At 38.1% G+C, this 22,768-nt stretch overlaps 2 protein-coding genes across 2 annotated transcripts; one reads left to right on the forward strand and one right to left on the reverse strand.

Moving 5' to 3' along the window:
• The first annotated feature begins 1,023 nt into the window (after positions 1-1,023).
• Positions 1,024-10,181, forward strand: LOC137711001 (COP1-interactive protein 1). The gene is made up of 4 exons (XM_068450189.1): positions 1,024-1,327; positions 1,692-1,777; positions 3,449-3,612; positions 3,758-10,181. Exons 3-4 carry the CDS (start codon positions 3,519-3,521, stop codon positions 9,949-9,951), a joined length of 6,288 nt encoding a protein of 2,095 aa, XP_068306290.1. The 5' UTR covers positions 1,024-1,327; positions 1,692-1,777; positions 3,449-3,518; the 3' UTR covers positions 9,952-10,181.
• Positions 10,182-10,448: 267 nt separating this feature from the next.
• Positions 10,449-13,955, reverse strand: LOC137711002 (mitochondrial adenine nucleotide transporter ADNT1-like). Its single transcript, XM_068450190.1, has 8 exons — positions 13,580-13,955; positions 12,867-12,915; positions 12,499-12,662; positions 12,308-12,345; positions 11,702-11,814; positions 11,493-11,606; positions 10,913-11,257; positions 10,449-10,809 (listed from the first exon to the last, which is right to left on the reverse strand). Exons 1-8 carry the CDS (start codon positions 13,741-13,743, stop codon positions 10,726-10,728), a joined length of 1,071 nt encoding a protein of 356 aa, XP_068306291.1. The 5' UTR covers positions 13,744-13,955; the 3' UTR covers positions 10,449-10,725.
• Positions 13,956-22,768: the final 8,813 nt, after the last annotated feature.

Raw genomic sequence — 22,768 nt, forward strand, 5'->3', positions numbered from 1 at the left:
GCAATTATTGCCGCCGACGAAATTCCCAAAGCCCACATGGAAGCGAGTAGGACAGCGAAAACAACAACGAACGAACCTGCGCGGGAATATGACTGACGTGGCGAGACCTCATGGGCCATTAAGTACGCAATAATTTCCCACCAAAGCTCACGGCACAATCACCTTCGACGCCCCAAAATTTGACCGCACTCGGATGAGAACTTGGCTGGCAACTGTCTCGATGCCCGGAGGCACTTATATGTAACGGATACATGATAATAAAAAATAACGGGTAAACTGTAGTAATAGTTCATCAATTTTAACTTAATTAGAGTAATAGTACTTCAACTAAAAATTTATTATTATTGGTTCCTTAATTTATCAAAATGTGTAGCTATGATTTTTTTCGTCAACTTTGTTAGAACTTTCGTCAAAATGAGTAACGTGTTATGTACGTGAGGTTGAATCAAGAGCAAATATAGAAAATCAAATAAGAAAAATTGTATTAATGATCCTTTAACTTTAATCCAACTCGAGAAATGTTCATTCAATTCTAACCCAATTGAAGCAATGATTCTTCCAACATAACTTATTTTTTGACAGAATTCTGAAAGGGTTGATGAAAATGACTATAGCTACACGTTTTGATAATTTGAGAGACTAATGATAATATATTTTTAGTTAAGAGACCATTGTTCCAATTTGGTTAAAGTTAAGAAGTCATTACTACAATTTACTCAAAAAATAACTTATACATAATGAGTTTATCATCTTGTGATGCTCATTTTAATAAGAGATGTGCTATCACGCACCTCATTTTACTTCTCATATATTTCTTATTAGTTTCTGTCATTTAATTTTATTAAATTCTTTCAATTCGTCGGCAAAAAAATTAAAAAAGTACTTGCAAAGTATATAAAAAAAAAAAATTGTGATATGACAACTTTTTAATAATGCATATTTATATCATACGTAGTTTTTTCTCACATGACATAATTTATTAGACGGAACGCTGCGGGTAACTGTGATTCGTATCAATGCCAGGAAGAATGGCACTAGTGTAATATAGCATCAAAGACAAGGGCAATTACGCACCGGAAGCTCCAAGATTCCGCACCTTCGGATATTTGAAGGTCGACAAATGGCGTACAGTCACTTTGAGCGCCTCTAATCAAAACAAAATCTCTTTTTCCCTTTCATTTTATTTTTTGGACTTTTCATTTTTCATAAGCCTCTCTCTCTCCTCCCCCCCCCCTCACTCTCTCTCCTCAATCGGAGGACTGGAAGGCTGGAAGCTTCTCTCTGCTCGATCACCGGTCGAGAATCGGCTCTGACCTTTCGGCTTCAGGTGATCATCGACTTTGTTTTCTGGTCTGAATTGAGGTCTCTGGTTTTTTTATTTTTCAGTAGAATTTTCGTCACTGGATTTCTTGAACTTCTTGATCGGAGTCGGATCAAACTTCTTCTTCTCCGCCATATCTGAATTTTGCATGCTTGATTTCGCTTTCTCTTCATTCTGTAAATTCTTCAGTTGCTCGATTTATATCTTTCGATTTTTGTTAACGATAATCTGAAATCGGATCAGCCGAGTTCTGGAATTGAAATTTGTTTTAAAAATTAATTAATAAATTTTTTTCTGTTTGGCTAAAATTTTTACTCGCTTTGTTCATAACTGTGGTAATTTGTTTATTTATTTGATCATTTTCTTACAGCGGGGAGGTTGCTAAGATTTTGAGGTCAGCAATTTCTGACGAAGCTTCGTCAAGACGACTTGAAGAGGAAGCAAAAGAGTATTAAGGTAAATATCTTTTCTTCCTATATTTGACTGTCAGCTGGAGTTACAGGTTTAAAGTGGCAATTACGTAATTTGGTAGTTTTTAAAAGGGCAGATACGGAATACAGAAAGTAACGATATGGTTTTTGCTACTTTTAATATATTCGAGCATTTGTTGACAATTACTTGGCTTTTAGTTAAATGGAAAGGAAATAAACAAAAAGAAACAGCTCATTTTTCGAATTTTATTTTTGTGTACACACGGCCAACAGCTCATTTTTTTTCAGGTATGCATGTTAGCTGTCTTTTCTGGATCCCAAATCGGCCTTATAGGGGATTCCCCTTTTCTAAAAAGCTGACGTGGCATCAAATTTTGGACTTTTACTAATTTGGATTCACTCAAAATTTTTCTAAAGTAGCCATGTTTTTTTTTTTTTTTGTTTTTTTAGTTTCTAATTCTTTAGAGATTATTGCACTCGCCCTCTTCACTCAAGTTCGAACAGTTTTTCTTACGTGGTTTGAATATTAGAATTATTACTTAAAATGTTGCTCGAATAAAAAATAAAAAAAAATTCCATGTTGGTGTAAGCAAAAATAATTGGGGGTTTCAAATTGAAACAAATTTAAGGAGTAGTTAATAATTTACTGTAATACCTAAATGTATTAATTAGGTGAACTATTGTGTGGTCTTGAAAGACAATCTTCCGAGATTTACTCAAATTTAGAAGATAGGAAGGTGTTCGGATGCATGTTTGACCAAAAAAAAAAAGGTGGTTCGGATGCATGTAGCTTGTATGGTTATACCTACCATTTGTTTGAAAATGAAAATTTTACAAAGGAAAAGAATAGAATGATGCAACTAAAATTGTTTTTTTTTTTTTTTAAGCCACCGGCTTAGTTCAGCGGCGACGGTGGATAGGGTGATGGGTAGGTGTAAGCTAGAGATTCTGGGAAACAATGTTTAGAAGAAAAAAAAAAATTAGTTTTTTGTGATGCTACCGAGGATTGGCTACTTAGTACTACAATTTAGTAATATTCCTCTTTACTTGTAAGTGAAAGGTCTTAGATTCGAATCTCGGGAATGGCGTGTTTGCAACCAATTTATTGGTCCACCCCCTTAGTGTAAATATATCTTTGTATAAAAAACAATGGTGCTACGAAGGATTGAAAATCAGTCTAAAATGGATTCAGATTCGGTTGGTTGGTTAGAAATCTGTTGTAGGTAGAGCTCTTGGTTTAGCTTTGTACATGCTTCCTAAAGTAGCTATGGCAAGGACCATGCTAGTTTCCATGTGTAGATTCATGGACAGTTACATTGGTCCATTATTTATTGCACCTTAAAGATGAGACAACGGAGAGAGACTTCCAAAGAACGGGTTGTTGTGAATCATGTTTCACCCAAGTCTTTCTCCTGTGAACTAAACAACTAAACTAGAATGTATAATCTATTGCTTTTCTTATGATAGTTTTAGACAGAGTGGAGTGAGGATAGAAAATGAGTAAGAAGTCCATACCTGGATAAACATACTGTACAAACCTCATGACATTGACATGAATAAACAAAGTTAATGACCAGTAGTGTTAAAGGTAAATTGTCAATGTAACTCTCTTCTGAATGCTTTTAGCACTTGACATTATCTACTTACATCTTATGCTTCTACAATGATTTAAAAGGGGAGAATTTTTGTGTTTCAGACTTTGAGCTGGAGATGGATACATCCTCGTCATAACCCACATCTACTGGGGAAGCGTAGAAATTGAAGCGATGCCAAAGCACCGCGTGAGGGAGTCAATTAAGTCCTTATTTGGAAGTCATATCAATTCACAGAAGCATGAAGAGCTGAAAGGAACTAAAATAGGTAAATTTTCCTGTAAAATTCTGCATTAGGCTTTGAGATGGCATTGCAGCACTATACAATGCAACTGGGATAAACTTCACTATGATTAATATTTCGGTGGATCGCTGAAATGGAAATTTAAAGAAGTTTTCTATTTTTACTGCAGGTATTGAGGAGAAGGTGAATAAAATATTGAAGCTTCTAAAAAATGAAGAGCTTGAAAAAGTTGACGTCCCAGTAGAGAACTCCAAAGCGGAACCTCTCGCTGAGCTAATTCAGGATTTCCACAAGGATTACCAATCACTGTATGCACAATATGATCAACTAACCGGAGCGCTGAAGAAAAAAGTTCGGAGCAAACAAGAAAAGGACAACAGCTCTTCATCAAGTTCAGACTCAGATTCCAATCATTCTTCAAATGAAAAAAGCAGTAAAAATGGAGTGATGGAAAGTGACTTTCAGAAAATAACTGATGGGATGAAGCAGGAACTTGAATTGGCACATCAAGAAGTTGCTGACCTGAAGAGGAGATTGACAGCTACAAGTGAAGAGAAGGAAGCTTTAAGCTCAGAATGCACGGCGGCTTTGACCAAGATAGAAGAAAAGGAGAGTGTTGTTATTGACTTGAAGACTGCAGCTGAAAGGTTAGATGCCGAAAAATCACTACTTTTGGCCGAGAATGGTGAGCTAAAACAAAAACTGGAAGCTGGTGGAAAGATAGAAGCTGAATTGATTCAAAAAGTGGAAGATGTGGAAGGAGAGAGAGATAACTTGATTAAGGAGAAAGAGACTGCTCTGAGAACAATTGAAGATGGAGAGGCTATTACTGCGGAATTAAGAACCGTGATTGATAGGCTGAAAGATGAAAAAGTAACCCTTGAGCAAGAACTAGAATCTGTTCGAGGGGAAGTCATCCATATAAAGGAGAAGCTGCAATCTGCAGAAGAGCAGGTATCAGATTTAAGCCACAATCTGAAAGCCAAGGAGGAAGAAACCTTGAAAATTGCAGAGATCTCGAATGAGATTCAGCAGGCACAGAACGTGATACAAGAACTCACAACTGAATCTAGTCAGCTAAGGGAGAAATTGGGTCAGAGGGAAGTGGAATATTCGGCTCTGTCTGAGATGCATGAGCTGCATGAGAAGAAAACATTGGCTCAAATTATGGAATTACAGGCTGCTATGACAGGGCTGGAACTGGAGCTGGAATCTTTGCGAGCTCAGAAAAGAGATATGGAAGTGAAGATTGAGAGCACAGAAGCTGAAGTAAAACAACTGGGAGAGGTGAGTGCAGGACTGCAAGTCCAAATTTCAGAAGTTGAGTCAATATCAAATGAGAAAGCAGCAAAACTTTCTGCTCTCACGAAAAAACTTGAAGATTACAAAAGTGAATCTATTCAGCTGAAGGAGAAATTGGGTCAGAGGGAAGTGGAATACTCAGCTCTGTCTGAGATGCATGAGCTGCATAAGAGTAAAACATTGGCTCAAATTACGGGATTAGAGGCTGCTGTCGCAGGGGTGGAACTGGAGCTGGAATCTTTGCGAGGTCAGAAAACAGATATAGAAGTTGAGATTGAGAACAAAGAAACTCAAGTGAAACAACTAGCAGAAGCGAATGCGGGACTGCAAGCCCGAATTTCACAACTTGAATCAATATCAAATGAGAGAGAAGCCGAATTTTCTTCCCTGGCGAAGAAATTTGAGGACAGCAGTAATGAATATGGTCAGCTACAGGAGAAACTGGGTCAGAGGGAAGTGGAACACTCAACTCTGTCTGAGATGCATGAGCTGCATAAGAGTAAAACGTTGGCTCAAATTACAGGTTTAGAGGCTGCTGTGGCAGGGCTGGAACTGGAGCTGGAATCCTTGCAAGGTCAGAAGAAAGATATAGAAGTTGAGATTGAGAAGAAAGAAACTCAAGTGAAACAACTAGCCAAAGAGAATGAGGGATTGCAAGCCCAAACTTCAGAACTTGAATCAATATCAAATGAGAGAGAAGCTGAACTTTCTGCTCTCACCAAAAAACTTGAGGAGATCAATAGTGAAGCTATTCAGCTGAAGGAGCAATTGGTTCAGAAGGAAAAGGAATACTCAGCTCTGTCTGAGAAGCATGAGCTGCATGAGAGTAAAACATCGGCTCAAATCCTGGGATTAGAGGCTGCTGTGGCAGGGCTGGAACTGGAGCTGGGATCTTTGCGAGGTCAGAAAGAAGATATAGATGTTGAGATTGAGAACAAAGAAACTCAAGTGAAACAACTAGCAGAAGCGAATGCGGGACTGCAAGCCCGAATTTCACAACTTGAATCAATATCAAATGAGAGAGAAGCTGAATTTTCTTCCCTGGCGAAGAAATTTGAGGACAGCAGTAATGAATATGGTCAGCTACAGGAGAAACTGGGTCAGAGGGAAGTGGAACACTCAACTCTGTCTGAGATGCATGAGCTGCATAAGAGTAAAACGTTGGCTCAAGTTACAGGTTTAGAGGCTGCTGTGGCAGGGCTGGAACTGGAGCTGGAATCTTTGCGAGGTCAGAAAAAAGATATAGAAGTTGAGATTGAGAAGAAAGAAACTCAAGTGAAACAACTAGCCGAAGAGAATGCGGGATTGCAAGCCCAAACTTCAGAACTTGAATCAATATCAAATGAGAGAGAAGCTGAACTTTCTGCTCTCACCAAAAAACTTGAGGAGATCAATAGTGAAGCTATTCAGCTGAAGGAGCAATTGTATCAGAAGGAAAAGGAATACTCAGCTCTGTCTGAGAAGCATGAGCTGCATGAGAGTAAAACATTGGCTCAAATTACGGGATTAGAGGCTGCTGTCGCAGGGCTGGAACTGGAGCTGGAATCTTTGCAAGGTCAGAAAACAGATATAGAAGTTGAGATTGAGAACAAAGAAACTCAAGTGAAACAACTAGCAGAAGAGAATGCGGGACTGCAAGCCCGAATTTCACAACTTGAATCAATATCAAATGAGAGAGAAGCCGAATTTTCTTCCCTGGTGAAGAAATTTGAGGACAGCGGTAATGAATATGGTCAGCTACAGGAGAAACTGGGTCAGAGGGAAGTGGAACACTCAACTCTGTCTGAGATGCATGAGCTGCATAAGAGTAAAACGTTGGCTCAAATTACAGGTTTAGAGGCTGCTGTGGCAGGGCTGGAACTGGAGCTGGAATCCTTGCGAGGTCAGAAGAAAGATATAGAAGTTGAGATTGAGAAGAAAGAAACTCAAGTGAAACAACTAGCCGAAGAGAATGCGGGATTGCAAGCCCAAACTTCAGAACATGAATCAATATCAAATGAGAGAGAAGCTGAACTTTCTGCTCTCACCAAAAAACTTGAGGAGATCAATAGTGAAGCTATTCAGCTGAAGGAGCAATTGTATCAGAAGGAAAAGGAATACTCAGCTCTGTCTGAGAAGCATGAGCTGCATGAGAGTAAAACATTGGCTCAAATTACGGGATTAGAGGCTGCTGTTGCAGGGCTGGAACTGGAGCTGGAATCTTTGCGAGGTCAGAAAACAGATATAGAAGTTGAGATTGAGAACAAAGAAACTCAAGTGAAACAACTAGCAGAAGAGAATGCGGGACTGCAAGCCCGAATTTCACAACTTGAATCAATATCAAATGAGAGAGAAGCCGAATTTTCTTCCCTGGTGAAGAAATTTGAGGACAGCGGTAATGAATATGGTCGGCTACAGGAGAAACTGGGTCAGAGGGAAGTGGAACACTCAACTCTGTCTGAGATGCATGAGCTGCATAAGAGTAAAACGTTGGCTCAAATTGCAGGTTTAGAGGCTGCTGTGGCAGGGCTGGAACTGGAGCTGGAATCCTTGCGAGGTCAGAAGAAAGATATAGAAGTTGAGATTGAGAAGAAAGAAACTCAAGTGAAACAACTAGCCGAAGAGAATGCGGGATTGCAAGCCCAAACTTCAGAACTTGAATCAATATCAAATGAGAGAGAAGCTGAACTTTCTGCTCTCACCAAAAAACTTGAGGAGATCAATAGTGAATCTATTCAGCTGAAGGAGCAATTGGATCAGAAGGAAAAGGAATACTCAGCTCTATCTGAGAAGCATGAGCTGCATGAGAGTAAAACATTGGCTCAAATCCTGGGATTAGAGGCTGCTGTGGCAGGGCTGGAACTGAAGATGAAAACTTTGCAAGGTCAGAAAGAAGATATAGATGTTGAGATTGAGAACAAAGAAACTCAAGTGAAACAACTAGCAGAAGAGAATGCGGGATTGCAAGCCCAAATTTCAGAACTTGAATCAATATCAAATGAGAGAGAAGCTGAACTTTCTGCTCTGACGAAGAAACTTGAGGACAGCAGTAATGAATATAGTCAGCTACAAGAGAAACTGGGTCAGAGGGAAAAGGAATACTCAACTCTGTCTGAGATGCACAATCTGCATGAGATTGAAACACTGGATAAAATAAAAGGATTTGAGTCAGAAGCTACAGGGCTAGCACTGGAGCTGGAATCTTTGCGACATCAGAAGAGTGGCTTGGAAGTAGAGATAAAGAGCAAAGAAACTGTAGCAAAACAACTGGGAGAGGAAAATGTGGGACTGCAAGCCCGAATTTCAGAACTTGAATCGACTTTGGAAGACAGAGAAGCTGAACTTTCCGCTCTCACAAAGAAACTTGAGGACAGCAATCATGAATCGTCATCCAGAATAGCAGATTTGTCTGCACAGATCAATAATCTGCTAGCTGAGGTAGATTCTTTGCGTGCCCAGAAAGTTGAGTTGGAGGAACTTATAGTATCCAAAGGTGATGAAGCATCGACTCAGGTCAAGGGATTAGTGGAACAAGTAAACGTGTTGCAGCAGGAATTGTTGTCAATGCAGAGCGGGAAAACTGAATTGCAAGTGCAGCTTGAGAACAAAACTCAAGAAGTTTCTGAATTCTTGATACAGATACAAAATCTGAAAGAAGAAATAACAAACAAGATAACGGATCATGAGAGGGTTGTGGAAGAGAAAGAGAGTTTGACGGCAGAAAAGAGAGAGATTGAGATAAAGGTGGACTCAATACACAACCACAAAAGTGAACTCGAAGAGGAGATAAGAACAAAATGCCTTGAGAGTGATCAGTTGAGGGCACAAATTGTTGAGCTAAAGGATCAAATAGTTGAATTTGAGAAGAGACTAACAGAAAAAGAGGCCGAGTTTTCTTCCCTCCAGGAGAAACATGACAGTGCTGTGAACGACGCTTCTGCTCAAATAACAGCCTTTGTGTCACAGGTTACTAGTCTACAACAGGATTTGGATGCATTACAGACCGAGAAGAACCAGATGGAGTTGCAGTTTGAGAGGGAGAAACAAGAACTTTCGCAGAGCCTGACGCAATTGGAGAATGAAAAGGTTGAGTTAAAGAGCAAGATTGCTGATCATCAGAGACTGCTGAATGAACACGAGGAGACATATGGCAAGTTAAAAGATGAATATATGCAGTTGGAGAGTCGTATGCAGGACAGTAAGGTCAACCACGATGCTGCAGAAAGGAAAATCGAGCAAATGGCAGAAGATTTCAGTAAGAAAATTGAATCGAAAGATGAGACAATAGCTGATTTGGAGCAAGAGGCTGAATATCTGAAACGAGATCTTGAAGAAAAAGGGTACGAGCTTAGTTCTTTGGTTGAAAACTCCCGTAATGTTGAAGTTAAGCTCCGCCTGTCAAACCAGAAGCTCCGGGTTACAGAGCAGGTATTGACCGAGAAAGAGGAGAGCTTCAAAAAGGCAGAACTGAAATTCCTGGAAGAACAGAGAGCACTTGAAGACAGGATTGCTAGATTGTCTGGTATAATCTCTGCTAACAACGAAGCCTATCAAAGAAACATCACACTTGTTTCAGAAAATGTTAACGGTTCTTTGAGAAGAATGGAATCCATGATCAAAAAATTTGTGGACGACTATGCAAAATATGAGACGTGCATTCTGGAAACATCACAGCAGCTTCACATTGCAAAGAATTGGGCTGCAGAAACAAATAGTGAAAGAGAGACGTTGAAGAGGGAGGTGGAGGACCTAATTGAACGACTGCGAGATAAGAAAGAAGAAGCATTGGTGCTTGGAGAGCAGGTCGAGAGGATGCGGGCAAAGGCAAGTAAGGAAGAAGTGGAGAAGGGGAGTCTGATCAAAGCCGTGAGCCAACTTGAGAAGAAAGCGGCGGACTTGGAGAAGGTGGTGGAGGAAAAAACAGAGGGAATGCTGGGATTAGGAGAGGAGAAGAGGGAAGCCATAAGACAGTTGTGCATATGGATCGAGTATCACCAAAGCCGGTACGATCATCTCAAGGAAATTCTCTCGAAGACAACTCCGGCAAGAGGCCAGACGAGGGCCTCGACGTCTCGTCCTTGATAATATATTTTTTTTCCTTCGATTGCAATATGACAGTTTTTAGTCCTTTTGCATCATGAATTTTTTTTATTGATTCCATTTTTTGTGTTTCTTTTGAAGGCTAGTGTTTATAAAGCATTTTAGGTAGAGCTTGAAACGTATATGCACGAGTTTGCTTGTAAATTTTGCTTTTGTTCTTGTCCATTTAATGCAGTCATGTATAAAACGCAGATAGTTCTTTGTTAACCTCATTTGCGCTGAATGTTACTGGTTTAGACGAAAAATAAGATATTTCGAATCCATCAACACATACACAATCACGTTATCTGTAAATGTAATATTCAAAGATTGGCACAAAATATTCGAACTTCAAGTGCAAAAGTTCCAACTCATCCCTCGCAAAACTGCGGTTTTGGCGAATCCATGTGTTATACAGCGTCACTTTTAGTTTGCCAACTGATTCGCTCAAAAATGCCCGCAGTATACAAAATTACTCGTATTCTGTAGGAATCAATCCATTGTAATGCATCATTTCCTTGAAAGATAATACTTATTGTCACAATGCCAAAGCATATGAATAGGAAAGCTAAAAGCTATAGTCGTTCAGCTGAAGGCAGATAAGTGTATAAGATGGATGGGAAGGACTATCAACATTGGCTATACGTCTGCTTCTAAACTTCCTCCTAGAAATTATTAAAAAATCCTGACACTTTACCTTCTCCTACGCAGTCCATTCCCGCTCATTTCCGGATTTAGAACAGAAGTTAAACATGTGGCTCACGGTTCTCTATGCTTTTAGTCAGATATCCTCATCTCAACTCCAAGAACGTCCTTCACTACCTCATACGTGACAAAAGCAATTGCTATGGAAGGTACCACCTAAAAGAACAAAAATGCTTTGTAAAGCTTGGATAGAAGATAAGTATGCAAAGATAAGCTAAGATTTTAATTTCGATTCCAGGATATGCCCTTAAACACTGACCTTAACAGAGTTTGGGACCAAACCCTTGTACAGTGCTCCAAACCCCTCATGATGGACTGTTTTCCTGAATGCATCAACCATACCAGTATATTCTAGGGATGCCCTGCTCTTTCCATCACCAACGACAACCGAAGCAGCATCCTTCCAGCCTACCATCTGCATTCTTCTCCGGATGACATCGAGAGGGTAAGCAACCGTCTGGCCCACAGTCCCAGCAGCAGCCCCACATGCAAGCCTCGTAAGTACACTCAACTCAGAGTCCTGGACTAGTCCAAAAGGTCTACTTTTGATCAACCAATCTTTCAGAGATTCATAAACAGCAAAATTGAGACCAACATACGGTACCTGTAAACAGAATAGAAAACATTTAGACATCTCATACAGAAATGCGAATAAAACCCTTCCTCGCACAATATTCATCTAAAAAAATATTCCATCAGAACTATAACTCATCATCTACACTCATCAAAGTGCAGATTACGACAATGGAAATGTTAATGAATGAACCAACGATTTGATAGAGGATTCTATGTATTTTAGCACCATAGAGAATACAGAAATAAACAAACACTTCACTTACAACTCCTATGACAGAAGGCAGCCAACCTCTGTACAGAGCCCGGGGTCCTTCTTCCCTAAAGACGGTTGTGAGAGCATGATATATTCCCCTATATTGCCGAGGAGACATGTCTGTCTGAAGAAATAATAAAGTTCAAACAAATTTAAGCCATCAAAGTGAACATGTAATAGTAATTGCTTGGATCACAGGAAGAAATCTCTAAATTATACCTGGACAGTTAAACGACCTCGTACCATGTCCATTGGGTAAGTTGCTGACATGGCAATAATTCCAGCACATGCACCAGCTCCAAGGCGTAATACAGGTGTGAGTTGAGCATCTTCTGCAAGAGATGAACAACAAATATCACTCTAGAAATCCATTAAGGCCACAATTTTCATAATTTTTTCCCAAAATTGGATCTATAAGACATACATTTTACATGAGGGAAGAACTTGACCACAGAGAGCACACAACTGATTCAAAGTTAACCAAAGAAACTCATTGGCAATCAGATCTCAGACAACAAACACAGACTGAATGAATTCAGCCCAGGAAATCAAAAAATTTAATTTACGTGCTTCTCTAGGTGGAAAACTACAAAACACAAAAGGGGATGGTTTGAATCGTTTAATAATCCAAGCATCAATCAATACTACGATTCCTACCCCCAAGAACCTTCACGTTATCATTGACAAGCTACACAATGAGGATAAGACTGGCACAGTTGCCTAGAAACTGTGAAAATTAGTTTGAATTGATTCATTCCAAATGAAGCCACCAATAATTTCATGGTAATTGACTTTGCATAAGAAATAGGCACGAGGTGGTCATACCATTTCCAGTTTGCTGTCGGTAGAACCATAAAATACCCCTATTTGGACAAAGTACATAAAGGTGAAAAAGTTATCAGAATGCAGCTGACAGGAAATATAACTGCCAATACAAATCAGTACACATATTAAAAAATTATGGGGGGTGGGGGAGGGGGGGGGTGTTGGAGAAACTGGGACATGGAGAAGCATACTTTGATGCTTCCTCGTAGCTAAAGAACTTGACTGCTGAATTAGGGACTATGCGAGCACAATTAGTTCCATTGCCTTTAAACAAGCCTCTGAAACCCTCAGTCCTCCATATGTACTTCAAGCCCTGAATCGTCCCTTTGTATTTAATACTATGAGGGTTTTGAACCTGCATTTATGGAAGATGCAAATCCAATTTAGTTTGACTTAACATAAAATGCTTAGGTCCTCGTCAACCCCACCCACCCCGGTACCCCAAAAAAAGGATTAACATGCATTCAATTACAGTGATAAAGGTTTCATAAACAGAGTATTGACTAAGGATCAAATGGTACATCACCAAATTTCCCGTATGTGAAAATAAGAGAAGTACCTGCAGCAAAATTTTTAATCTTTCCAATGGAGCAACAGCAGTTCGTGACCTGCACCGGGTAGTCAATACCAGATAGAGAAGCGTAAGGTTTGAAGTTCACCCACATCACTCTTGTTGCATGTAACACAACACAACAATGCCTATAGACAACTACATTCATGCATAACACATAACTATTTGTTCTTAACACTCAATGATCTAAAACCCATTCAAGAAAGAAATAGCAACTCCGACAACAAGGAGTGGGTGCTTCCTGTTAAGAAAACAGCATAGAGATCATAAAACATACAATCTTCACACAGCAAGATCCCATTTCCTCCTCAAGTGTTCCATCCATTTCCTACAAGTATTTTCGTTCTGAAATACATAAAGACATAATACGACTCCTTACAATATACTTCCAACAAACATTGAGATTCAACTACATCATTGTTAAATACTGCTCTTCCATGAAAGACTACAATCCATGAAATTTAAAAAAGGTTTTCCATTTCCGGGCAACCAAGCATTAAGTCCAATTTCATGCCACAAGTTTTTGAAAAATCACAGAAAAAAAAAAAAAAGAAAAAAAAAAACCTACAGCAAATTCAGCATAAAAACAAACCAAAGCAAAAGGAGTAAAGCAAAGCAATCGTATACACCCACAAAAAATAAAAACTTTATAATTTCTACTTATTAAATAGAAAAAAAATCAGTATTTGCTACGAACTCACACTCCACCGGCAACTCCTCCGGCAACGAGGGACTTGGCGATGCTAAGCAAGACATGGCCGGTCGGCGCCTTCACTCCTTCGCTTGCGAGTTTCGCCTCCTCGGCCAGGTTCACAATCGTCGACACCGCGGAATCACTCGTCCTCTTCACATCCTCCGACGCCATTAAACCCCACGCACAACACACGCACAGAGAGAATGTCAACGGGTCGCCGGAACCCTAGGAAGACTCCCGGACCAATCCGCGTCCAATTCGATCAACGAGATTCTCAGCGATTTATCGGCGAGTATGCGGCCGCATGTCTGCGGACTGCGGAGAGGAGGCGTGCCGTTGGGTACGAGAACGCGATTATATATGTACGACAAAATGATTTGGTCGTTGAGGGTTATATATGTACGGCCGTCGTCACTATAACCAGCACATTACTACTACTGCTACGCTGCTTTTACTATTTTCTTTTATTTACTTTTTTTACTTTTTTGGGGTTTTGATGTTTTTGGTTGGTGTTTATTTCGTAGGAAGTTGCGAATTTAGGAAATAGAAATGATTCTTTATAGACTTTATGTCTTCATTATTTAACGTTAATTTTCGTGTTAATATAATAAAATATTGTGTAAAAAACATGAAGTGAAAAAGAGTCTACAGAAAATCTTACTTTTGAAAAAGTCTCTTTTCCATTTCTCGAAAGAAAATAGGTTTCTAGTTGTATCGTACGCGTCATCGCATTTTTACCAAATGGGCATGCCTTGTTTGTTGGTAGTTAGTGTGATTAATGGTTCTGATCAGTTGATTTGGAAAAAGATCAAAATGTATGGTTCGTGATGCTACTGACCGGCCAACATATTCATCATTCATAGGAGTCGAATTTGATATTCTACTTACAAATACAAATGACTAATACTAGACTGTAATGATAATAACATAGCAACACTATGTACTTTAAAATTGAAAAAAATTCCATGTTGAAGTGAAGTAATAAAAGTAAATTTTATTTCTTTATGCATAAATAAAAAATTTAGTGTAACACTAGTATTATTGTCTATTGACGTTTCTTTCCAAGTGTAAAATAAGGTCTCAAGCACGACTCTCATGAACCACAGATTTAAAATTTATTAGTATTGCTTTGATGCTTGATTGTGAATAGTATTCAATTAATCATGTTAAGGTGAAAAAGTTCATTTTATCAACCAATTTGGTGCTTGATGGCCACATAAATCAATTAAGAGAAGAAAAAAAAGTTAATTCCATCGATCAATAATTATGATTATCGTGTAAGGGGAGCATAACTTAATCAGTTAAGAACATTCATTTTTCCATTTGACGATTTAAGTGCTAATATTGTCTGTATTTGTTCCTCCTCTTATAATAAACATTTGTAGTTTTTGTACATGTAGTAGTTGTTTAGGAGTTTACGACAATTGCCTGTTTTAGCAAATTGGTTAGAGATTATTTTCTTAGTTACTACAAATTATATTCAATTGACACTTTTATATTTATTTTAATTGATCATTGAAAATTTCAAACTATTGTTTCTTGTGAAAAAAAAAACATTGAAAAATGTTAAGGGGACTTTCAAAAGTGGGACTTTTCATTGACTCTCTATTACCTCACAAGTTAACCTCAATTTCCATGCCAATGTTATAAAACATTGTGCCAAAATGAGAATGCTAGAGAGACCGAATTTGCAAACCAAAAGATATTTCGTCAATAAGAAATAAGCATGTTAATCAACATTTAAGTTATAATCCAATTATCAACATCCACATAATTTGGTTTATAAAATTTGGTTTAGAAATTTGGTCTCTTTAGCATTATATATGCCAAAAACACTTAATGACAAAAGAATTCATGAAGAGTCTCATTTTTTAGCGAGTTCCTTCAACATTTCTCAAAAACATTTTCCGTCTCATCTTATTCATATTTTTATTTTTATTTTTATTTTTGACAAAAAATCTGTTTACACGATTTATTGAGGATGGATTGGTCACGATCTCATATGATCTTATCTCATTAATTAGAAGATGAAATTGGTAGAAGCTGAAATTGATGTTTTTGGTCCACAAGTTTGCTTTCAATTCAAGCACGACAATATCCGAAACAAATCAATAATTTCGATATCGAAATTCATCCATTTCTTGGGCGAACAAATGCAAACCGCACACGTTTGCAGGAGACAATAACATGAAGGCCACAAGTTGATGTAGGAAAGAAATTGGGTTATTTTACATGCCATATAAAAAAAATAAAAAATAAAAAATAAAAAATAAAAAAAGAAGGAGGAATCTATGTTCAATCAAGAAAATCGATTGAAAAATTGGAAATTCGAGGATTAGTAGATTATTTGTTGCTGCTATTTCACGAAAGTAAATGTTTTGAATAATAGTCGAAGATTACAAACCTGAGGCCAATTTGACTTTTTTATGGTGTAACTTAACCTAGAAACCCTAGGAATCAAAATAAGGGGAAAAAAAAAACAAATAACAAAAGATCAAATTTGTACTAAAATTATAAAATCTCGTATTAAAAATAGCAACAACATAATTCCTCCAAATTTTGTCTGAGCTCATACCAAAGCAATGAGGGCCACTTTAGGTTTTTTTAAAATAAATTGATTATGTTGTTATTTAAGAACAATCAGATGCAAAATAAAGTAGTTGAACAGTTGTTATACTGTATTTTTAAAAGTGTTGTGAGTACAAAAATGAGTGTAAAAACAGTGTGTAGAAGGAGAAATAATGTCATTGTTTAAAATTAATGAGCTTATTACAGGAACTAAAAATATTCTAAAGGCTCAACTTCGCTTTTTATTGAAGCAGCTTTTAAAAGCAACCTACATGGTGCTTTTAAAACCTGCTGTCTAGAGGTCAGTGCTTTTAAAATAGGCAGTATATTTTATGTTTACCAAACAATTTTTTACTGCTTAACTTTAAAGTTAAGCAGTTTTTGGTGAATAAAACAATCCCAAACTGGGCCTAAGTCTTGTAGCAACAAATAATCTATAAACTATGTGAGCACAATGAGTCTTGTAGTAGCAAATTCTACTTGGGCCCGAAATAGATAAGCCAATGAAAAGTTGTGTTAATTGAACAGCCTGAAAAATCCAAAATGTCAACTGTGAAACCTCGCCCTAAATTAATTGTAATTTCATATTAACAGGAATTATGAGATTACCATTTTGCCCCCTATCCATCACCATATCCGGATCCCCCTTCCCTTTTTAGATTTTCTGTTATTATTTTATAACACTTCATCTCTCTCTCTCTGCTTGCCACGTGGCACCACCCTTACCTCCTATCTCCCTTTTTCTTCTTCTCTCTTCTCCCTCGAGTCATTCTCTCTCTTAGCTCATTCTCCCTCTCTCTCTCTCTCTCTCTCTCTCTCGTACACTCTCTACCTCCCTCTCCCCGAACCTACACACACCCACACACCCAAGATCGAGACAATGACGGTCGATGACACCACCCTCCACCATCACCTCACTTAGTGCTCTCTCTCCCTCCTCCTCTGTGAAGCACAGAGAACCCAGGAAGTGCTTCGGCGAACCTCGTGGCCTTCAAGCCAAAATCCAGCCGACTCGGGCCATTTTCACGGCGTGTTCTAGGTATGAACCTCTTCCTCTCTCTCGTAGCTTCAATTCTAGGGGTAGATCGTCGAGTCTAGTTGGGTAATGGAGTCGATTGGAGCTCAAGAAGCTCCAGTCTTCTCCCTCGCAAAAATGGGTCATACCCGACCCGAGACCCTAAACCGAGTCCTTAAGCCCAGAACTTTGGGCTAGGCTTTCAAGCCTAAAGCCTGTTAAAACCCAAGCCCAAAATCCATTTGAACCCAGGCATTTGGGCCATGCTGACTTAGGCCTTCGGGCCAATGAACCTAAGCCCAAACCCACTGAACCCAGCAAGTAACCAGGCCCAACCCAGGACCCGGATCCAGCCCAAACCCGGTCGGATCCCAAACTCCAGGCTCGCATGGGTCCATGTGTGGGCCTGCGCATGGGTGCGCGTAAGGGCATGCATGTGCCAGTGCGTGGAGCACATGCGCCTTCGCCTTTTATGGCGACGCTGGCAACTTTTCTGGCCAACTTTCCGACGACCCATCTCAGCGCATGGCCGTAAGGGCCGCCACCTTGCTGCAACGCGTGAGGGTGCGTGCGGCGGCGCATGGGGGTACCTGAGGTCCCCCCTTATGTTTTTTGACGTCTTGAATCCATTTATGATGTCCATTTTCCGAAATTCAATCATTATAGTAGAGTTTTATTAATTGGACCCTTTATGTGCTTAGGTACGATTATTAGCAGCATTTTCGTCCCTTCTATTTCGTACGGCTCTTCGATGACGAAGTATCTGTGAGCAAACCCCTTCCAAAATGCATAATTTTACTATTAGAAATGCACATAAAAAGTAAGATTTAATGGTTACGTTTTATGAAACGTATATGAGTAAATTAGATTTACACTTTACGAGATATCATGCTTTACTAAGAATATTTTGGAATACCATACTTTATTGACCTTACGTTCTTCGTAGTATATATGATTGATGACTATATACTACGAATAGGTTTTACGATATGACGTTGTAGCTACCGAACTCCGGTTAAGATATATATATATATATATATATATATATATATATATATATATATTAGAAATATTATGTTAATGTTTTTATATACTTACTTAGTGGTTACTCATACGATTTGCCTACGGGCGAATGATATCTATATTGGCTTCGGTCAGGTGATGTAGGGGCCTACCGGTTGAATGATATCTATATATTGGCTTCGGTTTGGTGATGTAGGGGCCTACGAGTCGAAAGATACTTATATTAGCTTCGGCCGGGAGATGTAGTGCCTACGGACGAATGATACTGCCTACAGGTGAATGATCTGCCTATGGGCGCGTGATGTAGAACCTTCGGATGAATGAAGAAGTGTTCTATATGCCTTGTGGTGAAACAAATATTATATATATATATATGTATATGCCTTATATATATACCACTACTAAACACATTATATACGATATATGTTTTATGGAAGGTTTTATGGCGTGCTAGGGTTTTCGGAAAACCTACTACTTGTTATGCAATATGAGTTTTCATAAACTTTGGGTGTTAGTACGTTGTTGAATAATTATGTTAGTACTATTTATATATCAATTTGGTCCACTCATGTTTTGTTTTGCGTCCCCTCAGGACATAGGAACGAGGCATATGAACCGAGCTACGAGGCATTCCCTTACCAGTGATATCGTGCCATCTTCTCTGCTTTTGACATTACTTGTAATAGTACTTTCTGTTACACCTTCCGTTTGTATTCTGAATTAGATGTATGCTCTGAATATGTCATGCATTATCACTATCATTTTATTGACGATTGAATATTATTATAATATTTTGATAAGGTTTGTATTTGAATTTTACCTTATGAGTAGTTCAAGCGAAATTTATACGCATGTTTCACATGTCCTTGGCATATGCATTCATTAAATGGTCTGCATCACCCTCGGGTGTCGGCCAACACGTGGCCATCCCGTTGTCCTCCAGACATCGAAATCGGAACGTGTCATCAACTTTCATGATATGGCAACATCAAATAATCTACTAACCACGAATTTTTAATTCTCTAATCAATTTTCTTAATTGAACGTGGCTTCCTCTCTTTTAAATTATGGCATGTAAAATAACCTAATTTCTGCCCTTACATCCCAAGTGGAACAAAAACTTGGAAAAGACATTGCATGGCATTGTCCGGTGGTTTTCATGAGTAATGCCAAAACTTATGCTCTAATAGTATGACATACTGCCGCACTTGCAGCTGTTACATTCAATCCAAAAATTGGATATAACAGCCCTAAGTGACGGATTATGCAATACACCGGTATATGGCAGAAATATTAGTTAGTTAAAAACTTAGGACATATTTTAGGACATACCTTTTTTTAGGGATGAGTAGGATATGCTTTCAGAGTTAATCATGTTAAGATAAATATAGCAGTTAGAAAGTGCATAGTAATGTCGTGATTACCTATGTGAGTGTAATAGGCTAAAATTTAAGACTTCGACTCATTTGGAACCAAAAATTGGCGTTGATAGTTTTTTCATCATTTCTTAAAAGTTGTATATTCTGATCTAATTTTATGCAGTTAATTAGAATACTAACCGTCACTTAGTACTACAATCTTTTCACTTAGCATATTTAGACTTAATCCACTCTCCTATCCCTATTTTTCCAATTCCTTAATGTAAATAATATCGTTTGTTAAAAAAAAAAATTAGAATAGTAACCGAATCGTATCGTGTTTGTGTTTGCTTTGACATGTATGGTATGCGAAATTTAAAACTTGAACAGGAAAACTCAAAAACTAACAAAAAAAAAGTAACAGAAAACTACGCGTTAAAGCACCATTGATGTTGATAGTACCACGATCATTTGGCAAATTAGAATGGGAAATGATTACGTATATATTCCTCATCTTCCTTTCACATTCCAAAAGCTATACCTCATTTGATCACATACTAGTTGATCATTATTCCCGCACACTAGATAGATTTAAAGAAAATTTTGTTTTGTTCTGAAATTGACAATATATGTGCAATAGAAAATAAAGTAAATAAGACATAATATTTACGAGGTTCGGCAAATATATCTACGTATTCGGGACAACATTAGTATTTTTCTCTTATTATAAAAAATAATAGGAGTACAAAGATAACTCTTATTATATTTCTATCTTCACTCTAGCCTTCCTTTTCTCTTTTTTTTTTTTCTTTTCTCTCCTCTCTTTCTTATCTTACTTCCGTGTTTGTTTTCTTCCGCATGTGTCTCTTTGAGAGCTATTGTGTTCCTTTATATAATTGAAAACAAGTGGGATGTGTTTCTCCATCAAGCCACTTCTTTTGAAAATTTGTGAATGTATGGGGTCATCTACTCAAATCATATAATGGAAGGAAGACACGTGGGCGTCCATATATACAACATATTTAAATTTATCTTTGTTTATTGTAATCTTATAGGTTTGTATTTTGGGGTTTTATTTCCTTTCACTTTTGGACTACTTATGATTTGCAAGTTTGCAATGCTCTTCCAATGGCGGTTTTAATGTGTTCATTTGTGTATTTACGTTGACGGCCATAATATACCTATGAATATGATCACCCTTTGAAGCAGAAGCAGCAGCAGCAGATCCAAGTTCTACGAATCTAACTTTGCCACGAGCAAAATCCAGAACGACAATATTAGAGCAATATTTGAAGTAAATGCCACGATCCCAATCACCTACAGACCCAAGATGAACACCAAGGAAACAAAAAGGAGTCTGCCATCTTCATGTCTATGCAGTTTTCTTTTTCTCGCACTAACTTATCATAACTTTTCATCACCCGTATGTCAACTATGTATCTTCAGCAAAAACTGAACCAACTTCAACAATGACCATACAACCTCTCACATTAACCAAGTGAAGATTACGACGGCTTAACTTTGGAAATTTGGAAATTAGGGTTGAGGAGTCCATTCAAACCTTTCCTTTTTCAAGTTAAGAGAAAGTATCTAGTTTTTTAATTCAATTTCAAGACTATCATCATCAGAAGAATCATGAAAGAGATCTTGTGGGAGCAAGAACTAGCATTGTAGCCCATACCATACCACTCATATTTGCAGTTTGGAGGTTCATCAAATTCACTTGGTGGGAGTTTTAAACTTCTCCTATTAGAGGATTGACTAGGACGACTTGGCCTCCTAATGATCTTGCTTTTTGAAGCAAAGCAAGCCGTAGGAAGAAAACGTGAGATTGTAGTGGCCAGTTCTAATGAAGGTTGGAAGGTCGAAGGCAAGTTCATTCTTGCCTATATGATGATCATACAACAATGGTAAGGTGATTAACGTAGACCTGGTGAGAACTATGAGCCGAGGAGGCGGTGTCAGCTTCTTTAGATCTTCATCATCAATAGTAGAAAGAGATGGGCGTGACAAGGCTACGAAAGGTCTTAGTATTAACATATGATACTATATTACTGAGAAAAGAGAATTGAGCAGAGAAGATGAGGCAAAAGGGAAACTTAGAGAGTACGAAAGCTCGTATTGTATTGATCTTTTGTTACCGTACAAATGAGAGGGAAAATCCCTTTTATACAAAGCTAAAACCGCCTAGCTTATCTTACAAGCTAATACAATGTGGACATGGCATAATGCTGACATGGCATTCCTTATTCAACATCCTCCCTCAATCTGTACTGGGATTTCCCAGTTGAAGTGGCATGGCAGAAGGCTGGAATGAAGTGGGGTGTTGTAAATTTGATACACCAAAGGCACAAGGGAAACATGTTTCATCATGTATAACACTTCTAGAAATGACAACCTTTGCACTGACCATGTTATAACAAATAGCACCTTTATAACCAAGACAATATCCCAAGAAAACACACTAAATAGACCTTGGTTGAAGTTTATGAGTATTATAAGTTCTAAGATACGGATAAATGGCAGAACCAAATACTCTCAGAGATGTAAGATTAAGTTTCAAATGGAGATTTCATCTTTAAGTTCTTAGTTGGCATTCTATTAAGAAAACAGAAGGTGCCACTGCATAATACCAAGACTTGAGAGGAAGTGTAGCAGCATTTAACAAAGTAAAAGTTGTCTCTACAACATGTTTATGCTTCCTTTTCCACTAAACCATTATGTTGGGGTGTGTAAGGACAGAGGATAAAAGGTAGAATTAGATTAATGACTTTTATCTTGGTACTAAATTGATTCTCAACATAAGCACAAAATCTCACAAATACACCAAAAACTTCTGATTTATTTATTAAAGGGTAAATCCATACAAATCTTGTGGCCTCATCTACAAATGACACATAGTATCTAAATCCATCAATTGCTACAACTAGAGAAAGACCGCAAATATCAGTATGGACCTTATAAAATGGTATATCAACTCTATCTAACTTTTCAGAAAAGGCTAGCCTTCTCATTTTTCCAGTAATACAATGAGAACAAGCATGAGTAATTACATCACTAGAACTTGACACGCTAAAGTCTTTCAACATTGCTTCCAAAATTTCATTTGAAGGGTGCCCAAATTTGTGATGCCAGAGAGAAGGCTTAACAACTTTGCCTAATAATGCAGAAGAAGAAAGTACACGTGAAGTAAGCAAAGAAGGAAACACATGCATAAGAATCCTAAACAATT

The sequence above is a fragment of the Pyrus communis genome, chromosome 12 (assembly GCF_963583255.1).
Source record: "Pyrus communis chromosome 12, drPyrComm1.1, whole genome shotgun sequence".
NCBI classification, from domain to species: Eukaryota; Viridiplantae; Streptophyta; class Magnoliopsida; order Rosales; family Rosaceae; genus Pyrus; species Pyrus communis.